The sequence below is a fragment of the Triturus cristatus genome, chromosome 6 (genome assembly GCF_964204655.1).
Source record: "Triturus cristatus chromosome 6, aTriCri1.1, whole genome shotgun sequence".
Taxonomy (NCBI): Eukaryota; Metazoa; Chordata; class Amphibia; order Caudata; family Salamandridae; genus Triturus; species Triturus cristatus.
The window spans coordinates 613,885,868-613,908,713 of record NC_140589.1 but is presented as its reverse complement, the minus strand read 5'-3'; the positions used below and the strand labels follow the sequence as shown (position 1 = coordinate 613,908,713).

Sequence of the window (22,846 nt, the reverse complement as noted above, 5' to 3'; positions counted from 1 at the left end):
CTTTAACAATTTCCCTGGTTAATTCCGCCTCTGGGTTGGTCCATACTCTTGTCCACATAGTAATTGGTCTGATCTTTACCTCGTCAGAGATATAGTCCATCCCCAGTTCAAGATGAGCAATGTCCGCAGGGGTAGATTTTGGGATTCTGAGAATTCGGCGGAGGAACTGGTCTTCTTCGATTTGCAATTTAGTCACATCCGTAAATCCCCACACCTCTGCCCCGTATAGGGCCTTTGACTTAGTGATGGACCCATAGAGTGTCATGATCTGTTCCGGGCTCCACCGACCCAGTCTGTGTGCAAAGCTTAAAATTGCCCCATTGGATGATGTAAGTTTTGAACAATGTTCGTCTACCAAAGGCTTAAAGTACATGTTAGAGTCCAGGAGCAGGCCCAGGTAAGGGAAAGTATTTACCGTTTCCAGGACATGTGGCCCTATCTTGAACAGTGGTTTCTTAGCTGGTTTTTTCCCTGCTACCAAGACAAATGATTTTTTCAAGTTCACTGCCAGATCTAGGTCAGCCATAAATTCAACAAACCCATTCACCAAGATTTGTAGACTCCTTGGTGTGCGGGCCAGCAGGTCCGCGTCGTCCGCGTACAAAAGGACAGGTATTTGTCGTGATCCTACTCTTGGACAATCTGCGGCTAGAGAGATGAGGTGTCGTTCCAGGCCATTTATGTATAGCGAGAAAAGAAAAGGGGCAAGGATGCATCCTTGTCTTACTCCTCCTGTGCAGGGGAAAGCGTCCGTGCAGCCCCCATCCGAGGTGAAACGTACTTTAGCCGTAGTATTCTAATGGAGTTCCTTTAGAATGTTAATCAACTCCGCCTCCATACCCAGGTTAAACATCATGGCCCAGAGTTTAGTTCTATTGACATTGTCAAAAGCAGCTGCCAAATCCATGAACCCCATGAAAACGGTTCCAGTGGAGGCTTTGGTGTATTTAGCTGTTAACAAATACAGATTCAGGCACTGGTCGCTTGTTGACCTCCCCCCTCTGAAACCATACTGGGTGTCCACTAAAGTGCAATGTTCCTCTGTCCAGTTTGTTAGCCTGTGCAATATCACCCGTCCCAGAATTTTCGCTGAGACGTCGATTAGAGAAATCGGCCTGTAGCATTTCGGGTCTTCTCGGCTCCCTTTCTTGAAGATAGGTACTATTAGGGCGGTGGACCAGGAGCGTGGTAGACCAGACCTAATCGCCGCATTTAGGACCCTTGTTAAAATAGGGGCCCACAGGTCTATATTGCTTCTATACAGGTCTGGAGGTGTCCCATCTGGTCCCGGTGCTTTGTTGGGGGTGAGCCCTTGAATTGCTAATTTGAGCTCTTCCAGGGAGAAAGTTAAATCTACACTCCTATCGCCTTCCCACCTACCCTCTTGCAATACCCCCTTCGCATTATTGTACAGTCCCTCGAAATGACTAACCCATTGTTCTGGGAGAATGTTAGTGCTAATAGTTGGGGCGGAGCTATCTTGAAAACAAGGCCTATTTACTATTTTCCAGAATTCACAATAGTCCCGGTTTTCTCCTGCCTCTCTCAAATCTGCCCATACCTCTGCCTGTACTACTAATTTTCTCTCCTTAATTTTGGCCTTGTAGGTTTGCCTCAGTTTGGCCACTATTGCCATGTCCCTTGGTTTGCTTTTTAGTGCTTGTTTCAAATTCCTTAAAGCTTTCGAGCAGTTGGAGTCAAACCACCGTGAGTTAGTTGATATCTTGCTGGGGCCTTTTGTTTCTAAAAGTGTGTCTGCTAATTTTGTTAGTGATTCAAAGGAGGACACTAGATCTGAACCTTCTATTTGGAGGTCTAAGCAATCCTCTACGTATTTCCCCCCTTTCAAAATTAGAGTTTTATAGAAGTCCTGTGGGTTTATTTTCATCCACTTCAGGCGCCTTCCTCGAGCTTCAGGCTGCAACCTCCCCTCCCTTTCATTCGTGTTGTTCCTACGGTCCATGTGTGTCAGTTCTATAGTTAAAGGGTTATGATCACTAAAGGGACTCCATTTTGTTTTTACCTTAGTGACTTTAGATAAACCGAAGGTTGATAAAATTATATAATCAATTGTGGAGGAACAACCTCTGCCTTTAAATGTGGGGATATATGAGTCCTCCCCCACCCGAGGTATCATGTCCATCGTGTGCGCCAGTGAGTAGGTAGCCAACATTGAGGATAATAGTGTGCCCTCCTGCGTATGCTCAAAATGCGGTCCTTTATGCTGCGGACAGCTGTCCCAGTCTTTTTCTAAAGTGGCGAGGTGAGGGCAAAGGTGACAATTAAAGTCCCCTAGCAAAAAGATAATTGGATTTCCCCCCTTATTTGTCTGTTCTACCTGTTCCCTCAGTTTGCTATCTAATTCCCTTAATACTGGATTTTCCCCTAGTGTGGGCCCAGGATTATAGAGGTTAAAGAATTGTGATTTGTGCCTTCTACCCTGGTGCTGGAGTACCTGGAGAGTATGTGATGTCCAGTGTGGAATTGTCCACTTCCCTTCCAGGGTTAAATCGACATAGATAGATAACCCACCTCTCGCTCTTCCTGATCTACTTTCTTGTGCGGGGACCCCAAAGCACTTATAGCCCTCTATTTGATACCTTGCCGGATCAACTGCCCAGGTCTCTTGGAAAACTAATATATTATAACCCTGCAAATCCTTCCTCCATTCCTGATCTTCAAATTTACCAGCTAGCCCTGCAATGTTCCAAGATAAGATTTTTGTCTTGGTCTCCTGGATACTACTTCCGACTTGGCCCTGTTGTGCTGGACTTATACAACTCCCTGACCCCGCTTTTATAGCGTTAAGCGTCGGGGCATCTGGTACTTGCTTCATTTCTGGGTTCATACGTTCCATAGATCCTATCACTATACTCCTCCCTCCATTATCAGTAGCTATGCTAGGCCTTCCTGGAGACCCTAGTCATTCTGTTCCATCGAGTGAGTACAAGGGGGTATATCTATTTGTCCACTGAGGGCCTAGTTGATGTGGGTAGTACTGTGTACTGATATCATTTTGCCTTGCCCAATACTCGTCCCCATGTCCGTCTCTATTCCCCTGTTTTGGTTTTTGTGGATAAGCCCCCAATTTTCTGGGATAGAAGTAGGCTACCGGCATGGTCCTAATTGTGCTTGTGGCATTCCTATTGCAGTTCTCTAATATGTACTCCACCAAATTTGGGTTTTTAAAATGTGCGATGACGCAGTTACCCTCCCTGTCTTTCCTTCTAGAGCCTACCCAGTAAACCCTTCTCGCGTGTTGGATTTCTCCCTCTTGGCCAGGTTGTAGGGGTCTGTGAAAATTTAGCCAATTAGCAATTTTACCCTTCAATTCCAGTTGTGATTCTCTCTGTCCTATTCTATTTTCAGGGACCCCTGTAAATATAACTACAAAAGGGCTTGCTTCCGGGGGGAGGTTGACTAATGGGAGGTGAGCTTGGTGTCTCTCGTGGTCTTTGGAATCATGTTTAAATGCAGCAGAGGGTCCTATTGGTAAGGGCGTAACTAATTCCTGTCTTGATGGTAGCTCACTTCCCCCATTCCCTTGGTGTTTCCCTATTCCCTCAGTGCCCCTCTCTTCTGCTGTGTTTGGCTCAGTATGTACCTGTACGATGCAACACTTGGCAGTGCTTACGCAATTATTTATCTGCCGGGGTCGTTGCAATGGGGCATTCGTATCTGGTGTGATCGTACCTCCCTGGTTTGAGGTTTGTATGTCCTTCACTTTGGCCTGTTTCTGGATTTCATGTGTTATTTTGTCAAGTTTGCTAATCAGTGGTTTAATTTGATTGGCTATAAATGCCTCTAGATGGTTTTTTAGGTCTAAGACTATCTCATTTAGCCAGCCTGGGGGGACAAAACGGGCATTCAATTCTTGTCTGGAGTGCTCGTGCTCCATAGTTCTCTGTTTGGAGCTTCTAACGGGGCGCTTCTGATGACGTATTTTTGTGTTTTTCCTCCCATCTTTCCTCCCTTTCGTCGCCGGGGCTACAGTCCCTTCCCTGTTTGTCAAAGGGTCCTCTTCCCTGACTGGCTGGGCACATGGAACCTCGTCACCTGATTCCTCATGACTGACCCCATGCATTAGGAGACTCGAGTTCTCAGCCCCCGGCTGGGTAGGTGAAAGTGGCACAGTGATTAGCGACATAGATATGCGTCTTTTCGTTCTCTCTATCTCCCCCGCCACCTTCTGTAACATTAGGTCTATTGCAGTGGGGGTACTCTTGTGTGGAGCGGCAATTACATTCTCAGACACTGACTTTTTGGATTTTGCTGGGGTCACTAATTTACTTTTGGTTGACCTGGTTTTGGGTTTAGTAGACATAGTTGTTGAAAGCACAGTGTTATCCTCCTTACTCCTTGAGTCTCCCTGGGTCTTTAACAGTATTTCACTAACCTCTTGCACTGGCGAAAATGGGTTTTAGTGTCACTGTCACAATTACTACCAGATGCAGAGTTTAACCCTCGAGTTATCAGAGTGTGGATACCTGTGCAAGATGGGTTCCGATTCAACCAGGATTCGCGGCCCGTCCAGTCCACCGTCGTCCACGGACGGCCACAGACGGCCCGCCCTATGCCCGGGCTTACCCCCGGGCACGGCCCCGCGCTCGGTCCCGCGACACGGAGGTAGCGTCGCTGTTTATGTAGCACCTCCGGGCGCGCTGGTACAGGAGACCTGCAGTGCCCCCAATGCTCTCTGGGAGCTGTAGTCTCTAGCCGCGGGATGCAGCAAAGCGGCGAGACTATCAGCGTGGCCCACCCAGGAGCAGCTCACAGCATCCGCAGGGCAGGGCAGGGCAGCAGGTAGGTCCCCGTCACTCCTCCGGCGTTGTTTCCCCCGCCAGCAAACAACTTATGTTGTGGGCGGGTCCCCTGGATTCGTTCAGCGATCTGTGGCCTCCCCTCTCCTTTGAGAGAGACACACAATACGCCCGAACAGGTGTCTGTCTATAGGGCAAAGTTTACTTCGGCTCTTCGCGGTAATCCTCTCAGTCCCTTGGCCTTGTGCGGTGTCTTTTCCGAGTGGCAGGTACTACCTATCCAGGCTCCTGCACACTATTTCTGCGGGTCCAGCTCACTGCGTTTGAAGGAAGGGTCTGCAAGCACGGCGTCTCTCCAGGGTTCTCTGTAAAGTGCCGTTCACTGCCTCCGGGATATCTCTAAGTATCTCTGCAGCTGTCCCAGCTCCGGCGCTCTCTTCCCAGACCCCCTGTGCCTGCTCGGAGCTCCCTGTCCTGACTGCAGCCTCTGTGGTTCTCTGCCCGATCTGCGATGGCCGTAACAGGAAGTTAGGGGCGGACTTACACCAGGAACCAGGTGGCAAGTAACTGAACAAGTCACACTACCAACTAGAGGTGGCGATCTATAGTTACTACAAACAAAAATGAATGTTGGTTGAGAACGCTATGCATTTATTTCATAAACGTTTTAAACATGATGGAATAATGACATTTTACGGGCTATAGGTAATTGCTTTCTGCTTACAAATTCAGACTGAGACAATCCTGGACGGTATGATTCTTTTTGAAACTGCACCCTGTTATTTTGCGATTTTCATCTTTCTCTCAAAATACTGATATACTTTTTTGATTTTCCTTCATTTACTGCATTTAAACCCTGACCTGATTGCTTCTTGTTTAGTAGTTATCCACCGTATTGTTTGGCCCTTCACCTACACATCAATCTGAATGTGCCACAAATTGTATAACCCTATGTGAAAGGGCTGCTTAGGGCCTATGAGTAACATCTCTCTGTAAAATTGAGAATTGGAACCGAGTAGGGATAGTAAACGATTTTTAAGTTCTCGTTATTGGTGCATCCGTTGAGTTGCCTTTTCACATATCATTCCCTCCTTGTCATATTTCTTTCTTCCTGCATCCACACCCACATGATTCCTTGTGAAGTAGTCATGGTTAGTGATCATCCTTTCTTCTGGTTGTTCACTAAAAATTTGATCTCGATACGTCACCAGTTGCACCCCTGACTTCCGTTACCTCTTTGAATAATTTTGTTTACCCATGCGGATGTTGTGACTGACGAGACGTTAAACGCAGGGTAGGAAGCTTACGCACTTCACTTCAATGCCCAGGTGACTCGGTCTAATGCCAGACGCGTTGTTGTTCTTTGTAATCTCTGCCTTCTGGACAATACACACTCTCTGTCCCTGAATGGACTCCTCATGGCTCAGCGACCCGGATTCCGATGGTTTAAGCTATATCCTTGGCTGACACCTTTTTGATTGGTCTTGTAAGTAACTGTTCAATGTTTGCCTTGCCTTATTACACCCTTGGTTGGTTAGTTGTGCACCAACTCGAGCTGCCCTACACTCAATAACCTGCTTTGTTTACAGGCTTTACCCTTTCCTCAGCAGGCTTATTTATCCGGTTAGATCCTTCCTTGGGGATTAGGAAGTTCCTTTTGTGGATGTTTACAATTTGTGCAATGTATACCTCTCAGTTATCTGCCAGACTGGCCTATTTTTGTATAGATTTTTAATGGGCTATCTACAGTACTTTTAAATTTCAAACACTTCACCTATCATTAGCCACTGTGACCCCGGCTTACCTCTCATATCTCCTCTTCATTTCTCTGCTACTGGTGCAATTTTGTACCTTTAGGGTCCTCTATATAGGGTCCTCTATACTTTCTTGGTCAAATTGTAATATTCTGGCTTCGCCAGCAGGTTATGGCTTATAACTTTTTATTTTTATTAGATTCACTCTCCTAAATGAGGCCAGTTTCAGCCATTCTGCAACTAATTATCTGCCTGTATTGCACTGATCAATTGCATCATCCTTTGTTTTTCCCCTAGCTTAAATTTACCCTTATGCTCCCTTGATTACCTGATGATGGCCCCACATTGGACCTCCTTTCTCGAAACATTGTAAGAGTTTTCCTACACATGTTAAAACGTCCCACCGTGGCCCTCCCTCTTTAATTCTTTATGCTGGCCTCCACAATTTATCTCCTTGACCATGTAGCAATATTCATACACTTTTTTTTTTTACATACTTTGTTTACATAATCTTCCCTTTTCATCCAAATTACTGGATGTCAATACTTGCTCAGCACAATTACTCTCAGACTTGATGACGACCCATTAACTTCTCAAAGGGTCAAAACGCCATCCACACCAAATCGGCAACAGACACTACTTTAACCCCTTCGGCGCTCATGACGGAACGGTTCCGTCATGAGCGTCGGTTGAGCTGTGCTCATGACGGAACCGTTCCGTCATGACCACGCCCGCGCAAGAAACGGTCAGCGCTCAGCGGGAATCGGCGCCGCATGGAAGGGGTTAAGAATCTAGCTTGTCTTGAGTGCATTTCTTTATGACAAATTACATGGACTCAAGTTACCTTATGCACTCTGCTGATTTAAACATACAATCTGTCGCTTTATTTTCCTCTTTGATCACGTTTTATGGGCTGCTTTCTTCACTCACCAGCAACACGAGCCCACCTCTTTTTTCATACTGGGCAAATATATATTTACCTTTTTATTTATTGTATACTCAAAGTATGCTGTACATTCTTTAACATATAACAGTCGCTTTCAGTTTACATGGTCCTTTGTTCTCTTTATTGTATGATTCTCCATTTAGTGAATGTTGTGACAGACTAATTGTATAGTTTGTTACAGCCTACATACCGTCAGACCATGTGGGCATTGGCATGGTAATGTGCTTTACAATCTCAGGCATAATGTCAGTTTCTGAAACATTACGGATTGCACAGCTATCGAAGCCTAGCTCTTTATAGTTAATAACAGTGCTCTGGAATTGCAGGAGGGCTGGAGCAGTTCTATCTTCAAAAGGAATACAATATCCCATCAGGAACATTTGAAAATGTGTGCCCTGAATGATATCAGTCAGAGGTAGCCTAAAGCTGCTTCCCTCTGTATGTACTTTGACATGGTTGACAATCTGCAATTGTTCACTCTATGCCACTTGTATGAGAATAGAAAAAGCATGCGCCTGAATACAACTCTGGTAAATGCCTTTTGTGAATGAGGACACCACCTCCCATTGGCAGGGACATAAAGTACCTTATGGTAGCTATGCTACTAGAAAGGAGTATCAGCAACAATTGAATTAGAGAGCAGGGTCAACATGGATAATTGACTGGATCTTACATAGTTAATGTTGAATGACTGAGTCAAGAGGCCCTTCAAAGCCATGAAAAATGTATAGATTGAACTTTATTTTTGTTGCATCTTTCTATTTTCTAAAATACATTTATTGACTTATTATTCAGACTACTATCCACAAAACTATATAATTCAAGGAAACAATCAGAATACAAACCACACAGTTGAATATTACATGTACACGTGTGGTTTGGTTTTGTGATGTATATAGATTTACATCATTAAACTGACAAATGGATAAGCAATCTGGTATCAAATGGGTGCTTTTCTCTTGCCATGAGGGACAACGTCACTCGGATTTTTTTTTTTTAAATAAAATGTTTCATTTACATTTTCTAACCATATGCAGTTCTTGCTCACATACAACTGCACTGTATCCAACAATTAGGCTCCTGGCAGGCCTTGTGAATGTCACTGTGTTGACAAGAAATAGGTGGGTGTAGTCAAATTGCTGGGTGCCCATTTTGTGACGGAAAGGCAGCATGCAGCTTCGCAATCTCCTACCTGCTTTCTTCAACACTTGACTAGAGGCAGAACAAAGGCATTTCCCAGTGCCACAAACATTTAACCACAATCACTTTATGGATCCCCATTATTTACTGGCATTTTCAAGATTCAGGTACACTGCAATATAGCCTACAACCAAAAGCCCGGCTTGCCATATGCTGTTTCCAGTTAACTACCGCACCTTCTAAATCATAAGTAGGACAATACACCCCACCAAATGGATGTTTCTCGTCTTTGTAACCTACCTGCGGTTGCAGCGCAGTATGCACTAGTGAGGGTCTTTACAGATGGATTCAAAATATGTAAATAAAATATGTAGAACTTTCAGGTGTCCTGGGCACATGAGCTCTCTACACTCCGCACAGAGGTATTTCATAAAGGAAGCCCATACTAAGGTAAACTCTTTATCGGCGTGTGTGACATCGGTGCCAGCTTCTCTATGTCCATCAGTTCCCACAGGCAGTGGAGCCCTTATTTGATGTTTTGGGATTTTCTCCTAGCCTCAGAAGTGAGTGAAGCGGAAATTTCTGTATATTGGGAAGACCCAATATAGTGTATGCTGGGAAGCACTGGACCACCTAGCCAATGCTTTAGTCAAGATCAATTGTTTGTCCAATAGCTGGACAGTTTGGGGCTGTGCGCCAGGAGATATACTAAGATGCCCTTGTGGCCGACAATCCTTCAGCAGCACACTGACTGAGCTGACAATCGGTGGTCATCTGAGACTAGGCTTTCCAGCAGCCCTACCTTCGTTAACTACTATTACTGTGCACGGTGAGGTGCATCGAAATCATTAGGGGGGCATGATTGAGAAAGAAAAAAGCTCACAATTCCTATTTTCTTTTGGGGCATGCAGACTGACAGAGTAGCCATACTCACTGGGAAAGAATGACAAAATCTCAACCAATATGGCAAAAACACCAAATGATTGATTAATAGCATGGGACTAGCAGCTTCCCCTGTTAATAATTCCTGCTCAAGGTTTTTAACGTTTAACTTGTAAGCGAATTGACAGCTGTCCTCTGTTGACTGATCCGAAAACAGCTCGACCTGCTCAAATAAAACGCCTTAAAGTGCATGCCGTAGAGACAGAGACATCTAAAATTATAGAGAAAAAACTAGTTACATAGCAATCTTTTCAACATCCATGAAATTTACTTTGAAGAACTATGACTGCTGTGACAAGCTCAATTCTCAAGGGCTATACGATTTTTTAAAAATAAGGGAAAAGAACAGTTAATCTACAATAACTCGAAGACACACCCATTTATGCAGGTTCTCTAAAACCATTTTGAATACGCTATCTTCACATAAATGTAATTAACTGGAGAGAGATAAAAACTGGTGGCCGTTTGGTGTTAGGAAAGAGAAGGATACGCATGGTGTCAGCATTCTGCAGATCTTACTGGCTCCTAGTCAGGGCCAGCCTCCTATTTCAAGGCATGCACCTTACTGCTATGAATTTAGAAGGTTTGGAAGACCTCGTGCTCAGCCTATAAAATGCTTCTAAAATGTTAGATTCTATACATGTGTCAAGGTCAAATGACCTTTCAACGTGCATGCATACAGAGGGTGAACAGCTTCTTTTCCTAACCTTATCTGCTTAAAAAAAGTGTTAATATATTTTTGCTTAGCTAATCTATGGCATCTTTTCTTTTTTTATGGTCGTGCATTCGGATGTGGCTGTAAAGGTACCTAGAGGGAATGAGTTTGCAGTAAGTGCAATAAAAATCATACATAAATCCACTCAAAGGTAACTTATTAATCACATTCTTCTCAATGTCAACGTTTTAAAACAACATGTCTGAAGGAGATGAATTTGGAGGAAAGTCTCACAGAAGGACAATGCCTTTGCCACCTCATCCTCAACTATAATAAAGGTAACTTTAGGAGGCCTCTATCTGTGTTCTTTTCACATTTGTTCTCAATTCGGACTTAATAATTTTAAGGGTGGCAGAACCCCGGCCCAAGGGGGAAAGTTCCACCTTCTTCCTACTTCTGACTGATCAAATACTTGAACAGGTGATTCCAAGACAGTTAATTTCAGGAAAATGATATCCCTTCAAATCATTTTTTTAACATGTTTTCATTGAAACCAGGACAACAGAAGGCTCATCAATGAAGTACACATGGTTCAAGTCAAATTAGAGCAACATCTATTCCACAACAGATCCGATGACACATTATTAAAGCAGTCCAGGTACATAGTACAATCATAGCACAACAATACAGTTAAAGAACAAAACCAGAATAAAATCAAGCAGTGCCGGAGCCAATTACAAGCACACTGTTTATACAATATAGTATTCCTCATCTACGTCGATCAAAGGTAGGGGGACAATGCATAGTGAGGCTAGTGAATGACCATGGGGAGGGAGGGGCAAACAGCGGTCACATCGACTCACAGCACGTGACCCTCAACACACAGAGACCCCTCCAAGCACACTCAGCCCCTGCTATCCCAGATGTCCCAGTAGTGCCTTAATCGTCCACTGGGGACAACACCGACCCCAGTTCCTGGGAGGTAGGTGTGGTACAATCTGTCGTTAAGTCTAATTCCTTCAAATCTAGAGTACAGAGAAAGTCTTGTTGATTGTGCTGAATCTGTATATATGGACGCAAGACTCAGTGTCACAATGTAAAATCAATGAGGAGTTGGAGAAAGAAATACAATCTCTCTTACCAGAGAAACTCACCACTCTTTCCGTTTTGCGCACATATTTGAAGAGCCTGAAGGAGATCGGCCCGGACATCAAGGTAATAGTTTTAGCCTCTTTAGAAAAGGCTGCAATCGTAGGCCTAAATATATACCGTAGAAATTCAAAGTGTCAGAACAGGCTGAAGGATTGACAGTTTGCCATAAAAGGTAAGGTATAGCTTTACTACCATGTTGCAAAGCATGAGTGGCTGTGCAGTATATGCATATTAGTCATAGGGTGTGAAGTGGCCACTAGGCACAAAACATCGAAATGAATGAAATAATGAATGCCTGCATTTTTATATATACCACGTGGCTCCACTAACCCTAGTGCACTAAAATGTATGCCAGGGGCAAGGGTGTGATTGGAGACTTTTGTGTATCAGCATGATCCAACTGCTATCTGCCAGCAGGTTTAAAGGTATGTAACTCCTCCCAGGGTCTGACATGATTAAGAAGGCCCCCACAGGTAAGGGTATACTACCAGCCACTGGGATGGTTTGTAAATTACCAGTTAAGGTGGTAAAATGCAGCGTTGAATTTAAGCCGATGACAGATACAGAAGTAAGGATCACAACGGGAACAAAAACAAGCATTGGCATAGCCAATAGGTCTCGCCTTTGGGACCTTATAAGTGTTTAGCCATGCAACAGTTGCATAACTAAATACTTATAAGGTCCCAAATGCGAGACCTATTGGCTATGCAAAGCGGCCGCGAAAGTGAACGCGATCGCGGCCGCGAAAATTAAAGTGATTGCAGTAAAGCGCGGCGCGCGCGCACATGCACTGTAGCTCTAGGCTGGCCTGGTAGTACTTTTTGGAGCCCTCTCAATAAGTCTCGCCAGACCAGCGCATGCGCTGGGGCAGGCGAGACCTAAAAGATAATGTATGCTTTCTTATCTAATGAAATAACTGTATTGCATACCTGATAAATGGCTGCATCTAAATTACTCAGAGCTAGGAAAGCCATATTGTTCTGGACAGCATACACCAGAGATGGAACACTCAGCTTCAGCACTTCTTTTGGGTTATCGATTATATGTTCTTTTAGAGATGAAAATAGTCTACTTGGACTTCCGGTTTCTCTGTAAAAAACAAATAAAAAAATCAATCAAAATTAAGCAACATCTACTTCTAAACTTCTAAATTTCCAAACGAAAACAATTACATTATTTTAGTTATACAATTAACTACATCATATATTTTTGCCAATGGCCTCGCCAAAATATCTTTTTTTACCTTAATAAAACACACATGTACTTACAGATGAGATTGCTTTTCGTTTTCTTTTGGAATTGTAAAGATGCAATGGAAAGTTATTAGTACAGATAAAAACACATTCGTTTGCATAGCATATCAGCAACCATATCCCCACAACTCCTTCTACCAAGAAGGAAAGGCGCACTCACAGATTCGGGATTTCATCGTTTTATTCAAACCAGGCAGCAACCGGACAGGTTACAGGCATTACGAACTTTCTCCAAGGGCAAGTCGAGCATTTGTGTCATGGTAACCTTTTATACGATTGCCTGATTTATAGTGTTGGCCCCCATTGGACCTCCTTAATGGATGCAAATCTGATGCATTCTGGGAATTGTGGTTACCGCATGTCAATTTCAGTAAATGTGGAACCCTCCAGTGGGTGATGCCTGGTCTTTTGCTGTCCATTGTAATTTCTTCTTAGCCAAATTTGTTCCATCGTAGTATATATCACCTACTGGCAGGCGCCTGTAGATAGTTATAGTCAGGACCATATTTGTATAGAAAAAGTGTTTCTTGACTGGTCTATATCTTTGGCATCGTTTGGCACAAAATGTTCCCAAAAAAAGTGTCAAAGTGAGTTTTGTTATGCATGGAAAGTTTTGGGGTGATATGTCAAGCGGGGGCCGAAAAAGGGGGCTGTTGGGGGGGGGGGGGAATGGGGGGGTGGAGAAAAAAAATAAGACTTCCAATGTTAATTCCCATAGGAGCTTTGAATAAGAGTACAGACTGAAACGCTTGATGTAATTAAACCAAATTTGTCAGGAAGGTAGATTTTGGTTCACAGATCATGCTTTCAGTTATCTGGTGTAAATTGTTCAGTAGTTGTTGAGAAATTTAAGGGAAAGCAAATAATGATATCTGGGCAGAGCCCTAGCATAGATACCAAGGTGAAATCTGATTGGTTTTCAGCACTTCAACCAGAAAGTGCTGTCGGTCATCTTGGGACCAATATACATGATAGACCCCCATTGAAATGCATTGTAGTGAATGGCAGGTTTTGAGGGCCACAAAAAAGAGAACTTATTTGTTGATGGTACCATACTAATTTTAGGAACTGTGATGTCTTCTAATGTGATTTTACCCTGTGAAAAAGCCTTCTGCTAGGAGTACATCAATCATGTTTGAGAGAAAACAGCTTTCTCATGATTTTCCCCATAGAGGTTATAGAAGGTGCTCCAGAAGCTAACATGAGAGCATATTTTCTGTAAATTCACACCATGTTTCTCAGGCATATGAGAATGAAGTCTGACATTCTCAGTAAAACACGTGCTTCCAACAGGAGCAGACTGTCAGCTGATTCCCGTGTTTTCTACAGTGTTCTAAATAACAACTAGAGCACTAACATTCTTATTTATGACAAACGTATATCACACCTGAAGCCATCTTGATTCAATCAAACCGGTAAAACTTAAAACATTTAATCTAGAAAGGAACAAAATGAGGGCTTTCATTTGGTCATTGAACTTATGGTTAGTGCTGTAGAAGGAAAAATTAGAACATGTTTTAAGTGAGTTCTCAAATATCTTCCTCTTCCATTTCATTAAAACTTTCTGAAATGTAGCCCAAAACATACACTTTCAACACCAGCAGCAGACTGCCAGTTAACTCCCTGGTAATCAGCAGTTTAGTACAGTGTTCTAGAGTGCTAACATTCTGAACTTATGCCAAAAGTGTGGCACATATGACCGCCATCTTGAAGGAATCGAAGTGGAAAACTGAAAGCATTACTGAAGAAACTGCAGTAAATGAGGAGATTAGGGAGCTTCATAACAAATACGTCTCCCAAGATGGCCACCAAAGAGAAAAGAGCCCAAATATAGGACAAATAACACCCAAAATGTAGCCCAAGTATTCAATGTCAGAAGTGTGCAAAACACTTAATTGTTTTTTTGCAGGTTTATATAGTGCAGACTTGACCCGCAGGTATTGGAGTGCTTTACATGAGCATCAGTTACATTACACAAGGACACATTCCTTTTGGGCTATAGGCATGGGGAGGTTTAGTGATTTGCCCAGGATGTCGAGTCAACGCTGAAACTTGAACCTGGTTCCCCAGTTGCAAAGTCTGCAGCTTTGGCCGTAACATCTCATTCTCTCCCCTAAGTGCAACATGAAGTCAAGTGATCTACTGTATTAAAAAAGATAGCAAATAATTTAAAAGTGATTTGTTGCTCTTTGAGAACTCAGAAAATATGTCCTCATTTTAGTTTTTTAGAGCACTGAACATAATTTCCATGGGAATATGATCCACTCATTTTTATAATTTCTAAAGGAAATGCTTTAGGTACTACAGCTTTGATTACATCAAGATGACGTCAGGCATGCCACACTTTTGTAATAAATATATAAGGTTAGCAATCTAGTTGTTCATTAACATACTGTGGGGCGGCAGATGTCAGGGTGCACGAACTCGTGTAATTGAAGGCAGGATAACAAACCATGACGGCATAAGGAAGAGGCAGTGGCAATACAACTATACATGCCAACAGACCCAATTCAGGCAGGAGACTCCTGATGTTTTTTAGCCCAAAAGGGATTTTTTTTTTTTTTTATCTATCTCCTGCCTAAAATCTCCCACCAAAATTCAGTGTTTAGTGTGGTCCATAGAACTTTTGGTCCAGGTGCCACTGCACCTGCTGCACAATTCAAATCAAGTCCCTTTTAACTTCAGAATAACTGCCTGTAATTGTGTCTGCCTGTATAGTATTAAAATATAGAAATATTAGGTGTTTAGCCCGTTTACCGCGGCGGGAATTCCGCAGCGGTGTGGGCGTTCTAAAGGGTGGGCGGGGCTGCGTCGGCCAGCGGTCGTGCGCAGCACCTGGAAGGTAGTGCTCGGGCACGGAACAGGTTAAAGGAGTTCTGGCAACTTTTGGGCTCTTGCCACTGCACCTTTCAAATCATTCCCCTGTTGTCTGCAAGGTAACTGCACTTGTGACTGGCTGTTTAGTAGTAAGATATAACAATATTAGGTGCCTAAAGCTTTTGGTCCTTGTGATACTGCATCTGCTGCACCATTCAAATCATGACCCTATTACCTGCTAGATAAATGCACTTGTGACTGTCTTGTTTAGTAGTAAAATTTAGCAATAATCTGGGTTTAGAGGGTACATAGAGCTTTTGGCACTGGTGCCACCGCACCTGCTGCACCATTCTCATCAAGTCTCTGTTGTTGCAAGGTAACTGCAATTGTGACTGCCTGTTTAGTAGTAAAATATAGCATAGCTCTTGTATATTAACTTTAATTTTAACGTGCAATATTTATTACAACATTTAGAATTTGATCCTAATGACCAAATAGATTACGTTGAAAATATCAATCCGATAATGCCCACAAAATGCAAAGAAAGGTACTGAGGCATGAATTGGAAATGCCACAAATGTTCTAAGGCTAAAGCGTCTCCTTTACACAGCTAAGTAATAAAAAGCAAGTATTCTAGCATACTGTTAGAAGCGGCAGCCTTTTCCATGGGAAGAGATCTTATCTTGACAGTGAATGAGGCTCAAACAGTGTGAACAGCTTTAGTAGAGGTATCGTAAATGAGTGCGGCCAGAGGAAGTTACAAAAAAAAGATCCACCATCAGGTGCCAAAGGACAATGAGTCACCTCACCTCCCACTAAAAGGAAAAGAAACACTCAGCCAAGGATATTTTCTGGACGGTCTTGGATAAACCCAATCTAAGTGTTACCACCAGAAAAAGCCCTGTTCATTAGAGAACAAAAATGGATCTATAGGATCCGGAGCCATACTGAAGGCCTAAACGAAGACATACCCTGGAACATTAACAACCTATTAGACGCCAAGAACAAACCTTTCCATAATATTATCAGAATCTATATATCGGACTGAGCATATAAAATGCTGTGGACATAGTTGCATTTTTCTTCCAACATGTGTCTTAACCTATGGGTCTCCTTCCACCCTAGCCCTTCCCTACGAATGCTTTTTTCTTAAATCATTAGACTACATATAGGGTTGGAGTGACGGAAGTGGTAATGTGTTTTGATTACCTTTAAGAACTGTTACAAGTCTGAACTTGATGGTGCTGTGCACACTTCACTGGGTGCTGATACCCACATCTCGTGTGAGACTACCGTTCAAAACATTGACAATTTTAAACCATTGGTTCACCACAATTTATATCAAGACTAAATCATAATGAAAATGCATTTAACAATTCGTACAACAATACAGTCTGTACAATGTTAAACAAATGAATGAAAATACATGCACAATCCTCATTTGCAGCAGTCATTAGAGCAGAAAGGAGCCTGGCAAGATCAGACGAACAGCTCAAAAGAGGGTGAAGAGGGGGGCCATGGAAGAGAGCCAAGTATGTTTTTAGGTCGAAACTGGCCACCGCATTCGCTGTTCTGCAAGCCACCCTGTATTGGAGGATGTATTTGAAGCCTCACCCACTCTCCGCCCATATTGGTCATTGGCTTGTGCCACTGTCCTTCGTAAATGCTGGCTTCTGATTCGTTATTAGGCTTGTTGGTCCCTTCCGAGTACCGCCTTGTCTTCATTTGTAAACACCCATGAGGACGGGCCCTTTAACTTTGGTTGTTACACAGTACGTCTTCTTTAGTCAGTAAGCACAATTTTCTTTAATGAGTTTCTCTTACTGCCGGAGGGCAGGAGGGTCTCTCGTGCGCAGTTGTGACCACCGGCTTGTTTATTTAACTCGTAGCAAATGGGGAGCTCTTCAAGGGCCATGGAAGAAAGAAGGGAGCAACTTGGCGATGCCTTCAAGCATTTGGAATGCAATAGGTTTTGCATTTGCAAGAGTTTAAGTTATTTGCATTGTAAATGACAATGCTTTTTATTTAGGTTTTCAAAACCAAAACATAAATAAAAGGCATTGTCATTTACAATGGCAATAGCTCAAACGCACGTAAATGCGTGACCTATTGCATTGCAGATGCTTGTTATTTGAATGTGAGAGGAGAGACAAGAGCACAACATCCTAAAATAATGAAAGGAAGTCTTGCCAATGAAAGGGGAGTTGGGTATCAATCAATCAAGGCATTTATAGAGCGCGCTACTCACCCTTGAGGGTCTCAAGGCGCTGAGGGAGAGGGGGTAGCTGCTACTGCTCGAACAGCCAGATCTTGAGTAGCCTCCTGAAGGTCAGGAGGTCTTCAGTCTGCTGTAGGAGGATGGGGAGGACGTTCCAGTACTTGGCGGCGAGGTAGGAGAACGATCTGCTGCCGGTGGTCGTTCTTCAGATGCAGGGGACGTGGCGAGGGAGAGGTTGGCGGAGCGGAGCTGGCGGTTCGGGGTGTAGAAGGTGAGTCGTTTGTTGAGGTATGTTGGTCCGGTGTTGTGGAGTGCCTTGTGTGCGTGGGTGAGGAGTTTGAAGGTGATCCTCTTGTTGACGGGAAGCCAGTCCAAGTCTTTGAGGTGGGGTGTGATGTGGCTGTGGCGGGGGAGGTCGAGGATCAGGCGTGCAGAGGCGTTCTGTATGCGTTGCAGTCTTTTCAGCAGTTTGGCCGGGGCTCCCGCGTAGAGGGTGTTTCCGTAGTCCAGCCTGCTGCTGACGACGGCCTGGGTGACAGTTCTTCTTGTGTCGGTGGGGATCCACCTGAAGATGTTTCGGAGCATGCGGAGGGTGTTGAATCAGGAGGATGAGACGGCGTTGACTTGCTTGGTCATGGAGAGAGTTGAGTCGGGGATAACTCCCAGGTTGCGTGCGTGGTCGGTGGGTGTTGGGGCTGCGCCCAGGGCAGTTGGCCACCAGGAGTGGTCCCATGCGGAGGGAGTGGATCGGAGGATGAGGAACTCCGTCTTGTCAGAGTTCAGTTTCAGACGGCTGTTCTTCATTCACTTGGCAACGGCTTTCATTCCTTCGTGGAGGTTGGTTTTGGCGGTGCGAGGGTCTTTGGTGAGGGAGAGGATCAGCTGTGTGTCGTCGGCGTAGGAGAGGATGTTGAGGTTGTGCAGTCTGGCGACGCAGGCGAAAGGGGCCATGTAAATGTTGAACAGGGCGGGCTAGGTATGATCCTTGGGGTACGCCGCAGATGATCTTGGAGGCTTCGGATCGGAAGGGGGGTAGTCGAACGCTCTGCGTTCTGTCAGAGAGGAAGGAGGAGGTCCATTCCAGTGCTTTGCCGCGGATTCCTGCGTCATGGAGGCGGGTGCGTAGGGTGTGGTGGCAGACCATGTCGAAAGCAGCTGAGAGGTCCAGAAGGATGAGGGCCGCGGTCTCGCCTTTGTCCAGCAGGGCCCTGCTGTCGTCGGTAGCGGCGATGAGAGCCGTTTCGGTGTTGTAGTTGCTGCGGAAGCCGGACTGGGACGGGTCCAGGATCTTGTTCTCCTAGAGGTAGGGGGTCAGCTGTTTGTTGACAGTCTTCTCGATGGACTTTTGCCGGGAACGGGAGCAGATAGATGGGCTGGAAGTTCTTGAGGTCCCTCGGGTCTGCCTTGGGTTTCTTGAGCAAGGCATTGATTTCGGCGTGCTTCCGGCTCTCCGGGAAGGTCCCGGTTTCGAAGGAGATGTTGATGGGCTTGCGGAAGTGGGGTGCGATGGAGGCGCTGGTTTGTTGAAAATGTGGTGGGGGCATGGCTCGGACGGAGAGCCGGAGTGGATGGTGCTCATGATTTTGATGGGGTCATCGTCGTTGATGTTAGTTCATGTGAGCAGTGGGTCTCTGTGGGTGGTGGCCGTGGGGTCCTGCGGGGGAAGGGGGGGGTTGGCTGCCGTGACAGTTTGGTTGTTGAAGCGGTCGTGGATGTCTGCGATCTTGCGTTGGAAGAAGGAGGCGAGGGCGTTGCACAGGTCTTGCGATGGTGGGATGTTGTTGATGTTGGAGCTGGGGTTGGAGAGTTCCTTCACAATGTTGAAGAGCTCTTTGCTGTTGTGTGCGTTGTTGTCGAGGCGGTCCTTGAATGAGGTCTTTTTGGCAGTTCTGATGAGGTGATGTTTGCGTAGGACGTCCTTGTGGGCTGCTAGGTTCTCTGGTGTCTGTTCGTGGTGCCACTTCTCCAGTTTTCGGCAGCATTGCTTGGAGGTCTGCGGTGAACCAGATGGTGTTCTTGTTGGTGCGTCTGTTGGAGGGGTTCTTGACCGGTGCGAGGGTGTTGGCGCAGTCATTGATCCAGCGTCTGAGGTTGCCGGCGGCGTCAGGGTCCTTGGGAGGGTTCTGGGCGAGGTTGGTTGTGAGCTGGCCTTCGGTGATTTTGCTCCAGCAGTGGCGGGGGATCTGTTGGGTGCGGTGGTGCGTGGTGGGTTTCCGGAAGGTGAAGTGGATGCAGTGATGGTCGGTCCAGTGGAGTTCGGAGGTGTGGCTGAAGAAGACGTGGGTGCTTGCGGAGAAGATAGGGTCCAGCGTGTGGCCGGCGGAGTGGGTGGGTGTTGTCACGAGCTGTCTGAGTCCGAGGTGGTCGATCAGGGTGGAGGAGTTGGTGTCGTTGTTGTTTGAGGTGGAAGTTGCGGTCTCCCAGGAGGATGTAGTTCGTGGATGTGAGGGCGTGCGTGCTGACGAAGTCGGCGATGGAGTCGCTGAACGGTGGTCGGGGTCCGGAGGGTCTGTAGATCAGGGTTCCTCTGAGGGTGGTGTTGGGGTCGGTGTGGATCTAGAAGTGCAGGTGTTTGGCGGTGTTAAGGGTGTCGCTGGAGTTGGTTGAGACTTTGAGGGTGGACTTTTGGACGATGGCGATTCCTCCTCCGATTCCATTGGCCCGGTCTCTGAGGGTGATTTTGTAGCCATCCGGAATGGCTATGGCGATGTTGGGTGCCGAGGAGTCGTTCAGCCAGGTCTCTGTCAGGAAGGCGACGTCCGGGAAGGACGTGTCGAGCAGGTCCCAGAGTTCGACGGCATGTTTGCGTGCGGAGCGGGTGTTCAGGAGAATGCATCTGAGGTGGTTGCGTCCCAGCCTGGTGGGTGGGTTGGCAGCTCTGGTGCTGGTGAAGCTGCAGTTCCGGCAGGAGAAGGGTCCTTGGGTGCGCTTCGGGGCGGCCTGGAAGCAGGTGTGTGCTCGTCCGGTGTAGAGTGCGTGAAGGGTGCTGGCGTCATAGCGGAATCGGGCGTCGTGGTTTTGGGGCCAGTGGTTCTGGTGCTGGGTGCGGTCTGGGCGCAGACTGGCGCAGACGGGCTTGCCTTCGGCTTGCCAGCAATGCGCCCGCTGCGCGCTGCCACCATAAGAAGGGGGGGTGGGAGGGAGGAGCAGCTGGGAGGGGGGATTGGACGAATGGGCGAGCGGGGGGGGTGGGGCCGCAGGGGACGCAGCGGCAGGAAAGCAGGAGGGGGGGGATGGCAAAGGGAACAGAAGGCAAAAGGCACAGAAAGGGGGGGAAGCAAAAGACGATCACAGAAAAACAATTAAGCAATACAGGGCAGAAGCAAAAAACTATCACAGAAAAATAAATAAATAATACAGTGCAGAGGCAGAAAACGATCACAGAAAAACAAGCAATACAGGGCAGAAGCAAAAAACGATCACAGAAAAATAAATAAGTAATACAGTGCAGAGGCAGAAAACGATCACAGAAAAACAAGCAATACAGGGCAGAAGCAAAAAACGATCACAGAAAAACAAATAAGCAATACAGGGCAGAAGCAAAAAACGATCACAGAAAAACAAATAAGCAATACAGGGCAGAAGCAGATAACAGTCAACAAAAACAGTGCAGATACTGGACGCAAATACCTACGGCCTACCACTGGCCACCAGGGATGAGTCGCAGGTGGTAGCCTGCGGGTGGAGGCGGACTCCTTCAGCAGCAGTGGCAGCTGGGCAGAGACACGGGTGCAGACAGGTGGAGCTGCGCGGCGTGGGGAGCGGCCTGCCTGGAGACATGCCAAGTTTATTTGGATGGGGTACAAAGAGTGGTTGGAGGGAATGGCAGGATGCCAGGATAGTCTCCTAGACTTTTCATTTATGGGTGGAGGAAGGGTACCTCAGGGAATGGTAGGGAAGGATGAAAGGATAGTAGGTATGATGTATTTTACACTATGAGGTTGGGAAGGGCTGAGGGAAGAATGAAAGGAAGCCCTCTCTACCTTTGTAAAGCTGACCCATGGCATTAAATCACAGGAAATACTCAGAATAAGCTAGCATATTGTAGATAGACAGTTGTCAATAACTAGTGGTTATCCACCTTGGAGTTCCACGTTAACAAAGAGTTTTACTTTTGCGTTCTAAGATATTGGCCTTGGTAAAAGTCACCCCCCACCTCCAATAAAAAAAAATGCTAGCACTGTTTTCAGCTTCACAGAGAACTAAATCACAGCTCTGTGAGAGATTTGTTGCCAGTCCCGTTGAAAGATATTTCTCTTTAGAAAGATAGACAGTCAGCTCACTTCACTTCCTGATGGGTCTCTCATCCTTAGTTAATGGAATCCGAACTTTGGACATTTAGGGACCGTAGTTAAAGGAATCCGACATTTTGCCTGGTTTAAACCTAATGCAACTTTATGAAGAGCGTCCTACACGCCGCAGCACATCTTATTGAGGGCCTGAAGAAATATGATCATATCACCCCTTCCTGATGGAACTCCACTGATTTCCCTTTTTAGCCCGCACCATCTTCAAAACGAGCTGCATCATTTACAAAGCCATCACGGCAAGCACCCATGCTTATCTTGCAGACAAGCTTATTAAAGAAGAACTCAGAGGGGCGTGGTCTGGCCACGCAAGAAGATGGCCGCTTAGAACCGGAGCTCCGGCTGTGGGGAGCCCCGGAACGGCAGCTGCAGCTCTTCGGTGTCGCAGAGATGATTTATAAACTGCTTCTATGACAGCGGAGAGAGAGTGGATGAGACAGTGTTATTTTTTTTTTCGAATGAAGGCATCTGCTGCTTGTCACAGCCCTTGTAAATAATTTCTCCAATGCTGACAGGAAATTCACCTCATGGACTAAGGAGCAGCTAAGAGTGGAAAGACCGGAAGGTGAGGCAGTGGCTTCTCTTTCCTTAGGAAGAGCTCTTTCAGCTGAACTTAAAATTAAAGCTACTTTAATTCAGGTGCTGTGTGTGGGGCTGCCTTGTGAAGCCCGGGAACTGTGCTAATGAGGTGATTTACTCAGCTCAAGGGTTCACGTCAGCTGAGGAAAGTCTGGAGAGCTTCTGCTTAAATTGCAACATTGTATGCCAGTGACTTGTATTTGACCCTTTTGTGCAGTGAAGGGTTTCAATTGAAGACAGGAATTCTCTGGCAGCTTTTACCATAATTTATTAACAGTGGAGACTTTCAGAGTAAAAGGATAGTTTCTTCCATTCTATATAAT

At 45.6% G+C, this 22,846-nt stretch overlaps 1 protein-coding gene across 1 annotated transcript in view; it reads right to left on the bottom strand.

Annotated features, from left to right (window-relative positions):
* Positions 1–22,846, bottom strand: part of SLC35A1 (solute carrier family 35 member A1) — a 193,410-nt gene that overhangs the window by 108,401 nt on the left and 62,163 nt on the right. The window contains exon 3 of the mRNA XM_085611091.1: positions 12,279–12,438. Coding sequence (XP_085467217.1) covers positions 12,279–12,438 — 160 coding nt within the window. The remainder of the gene's footprint in view (positions 1–12,278; positions 12,439–22,846) is intronic.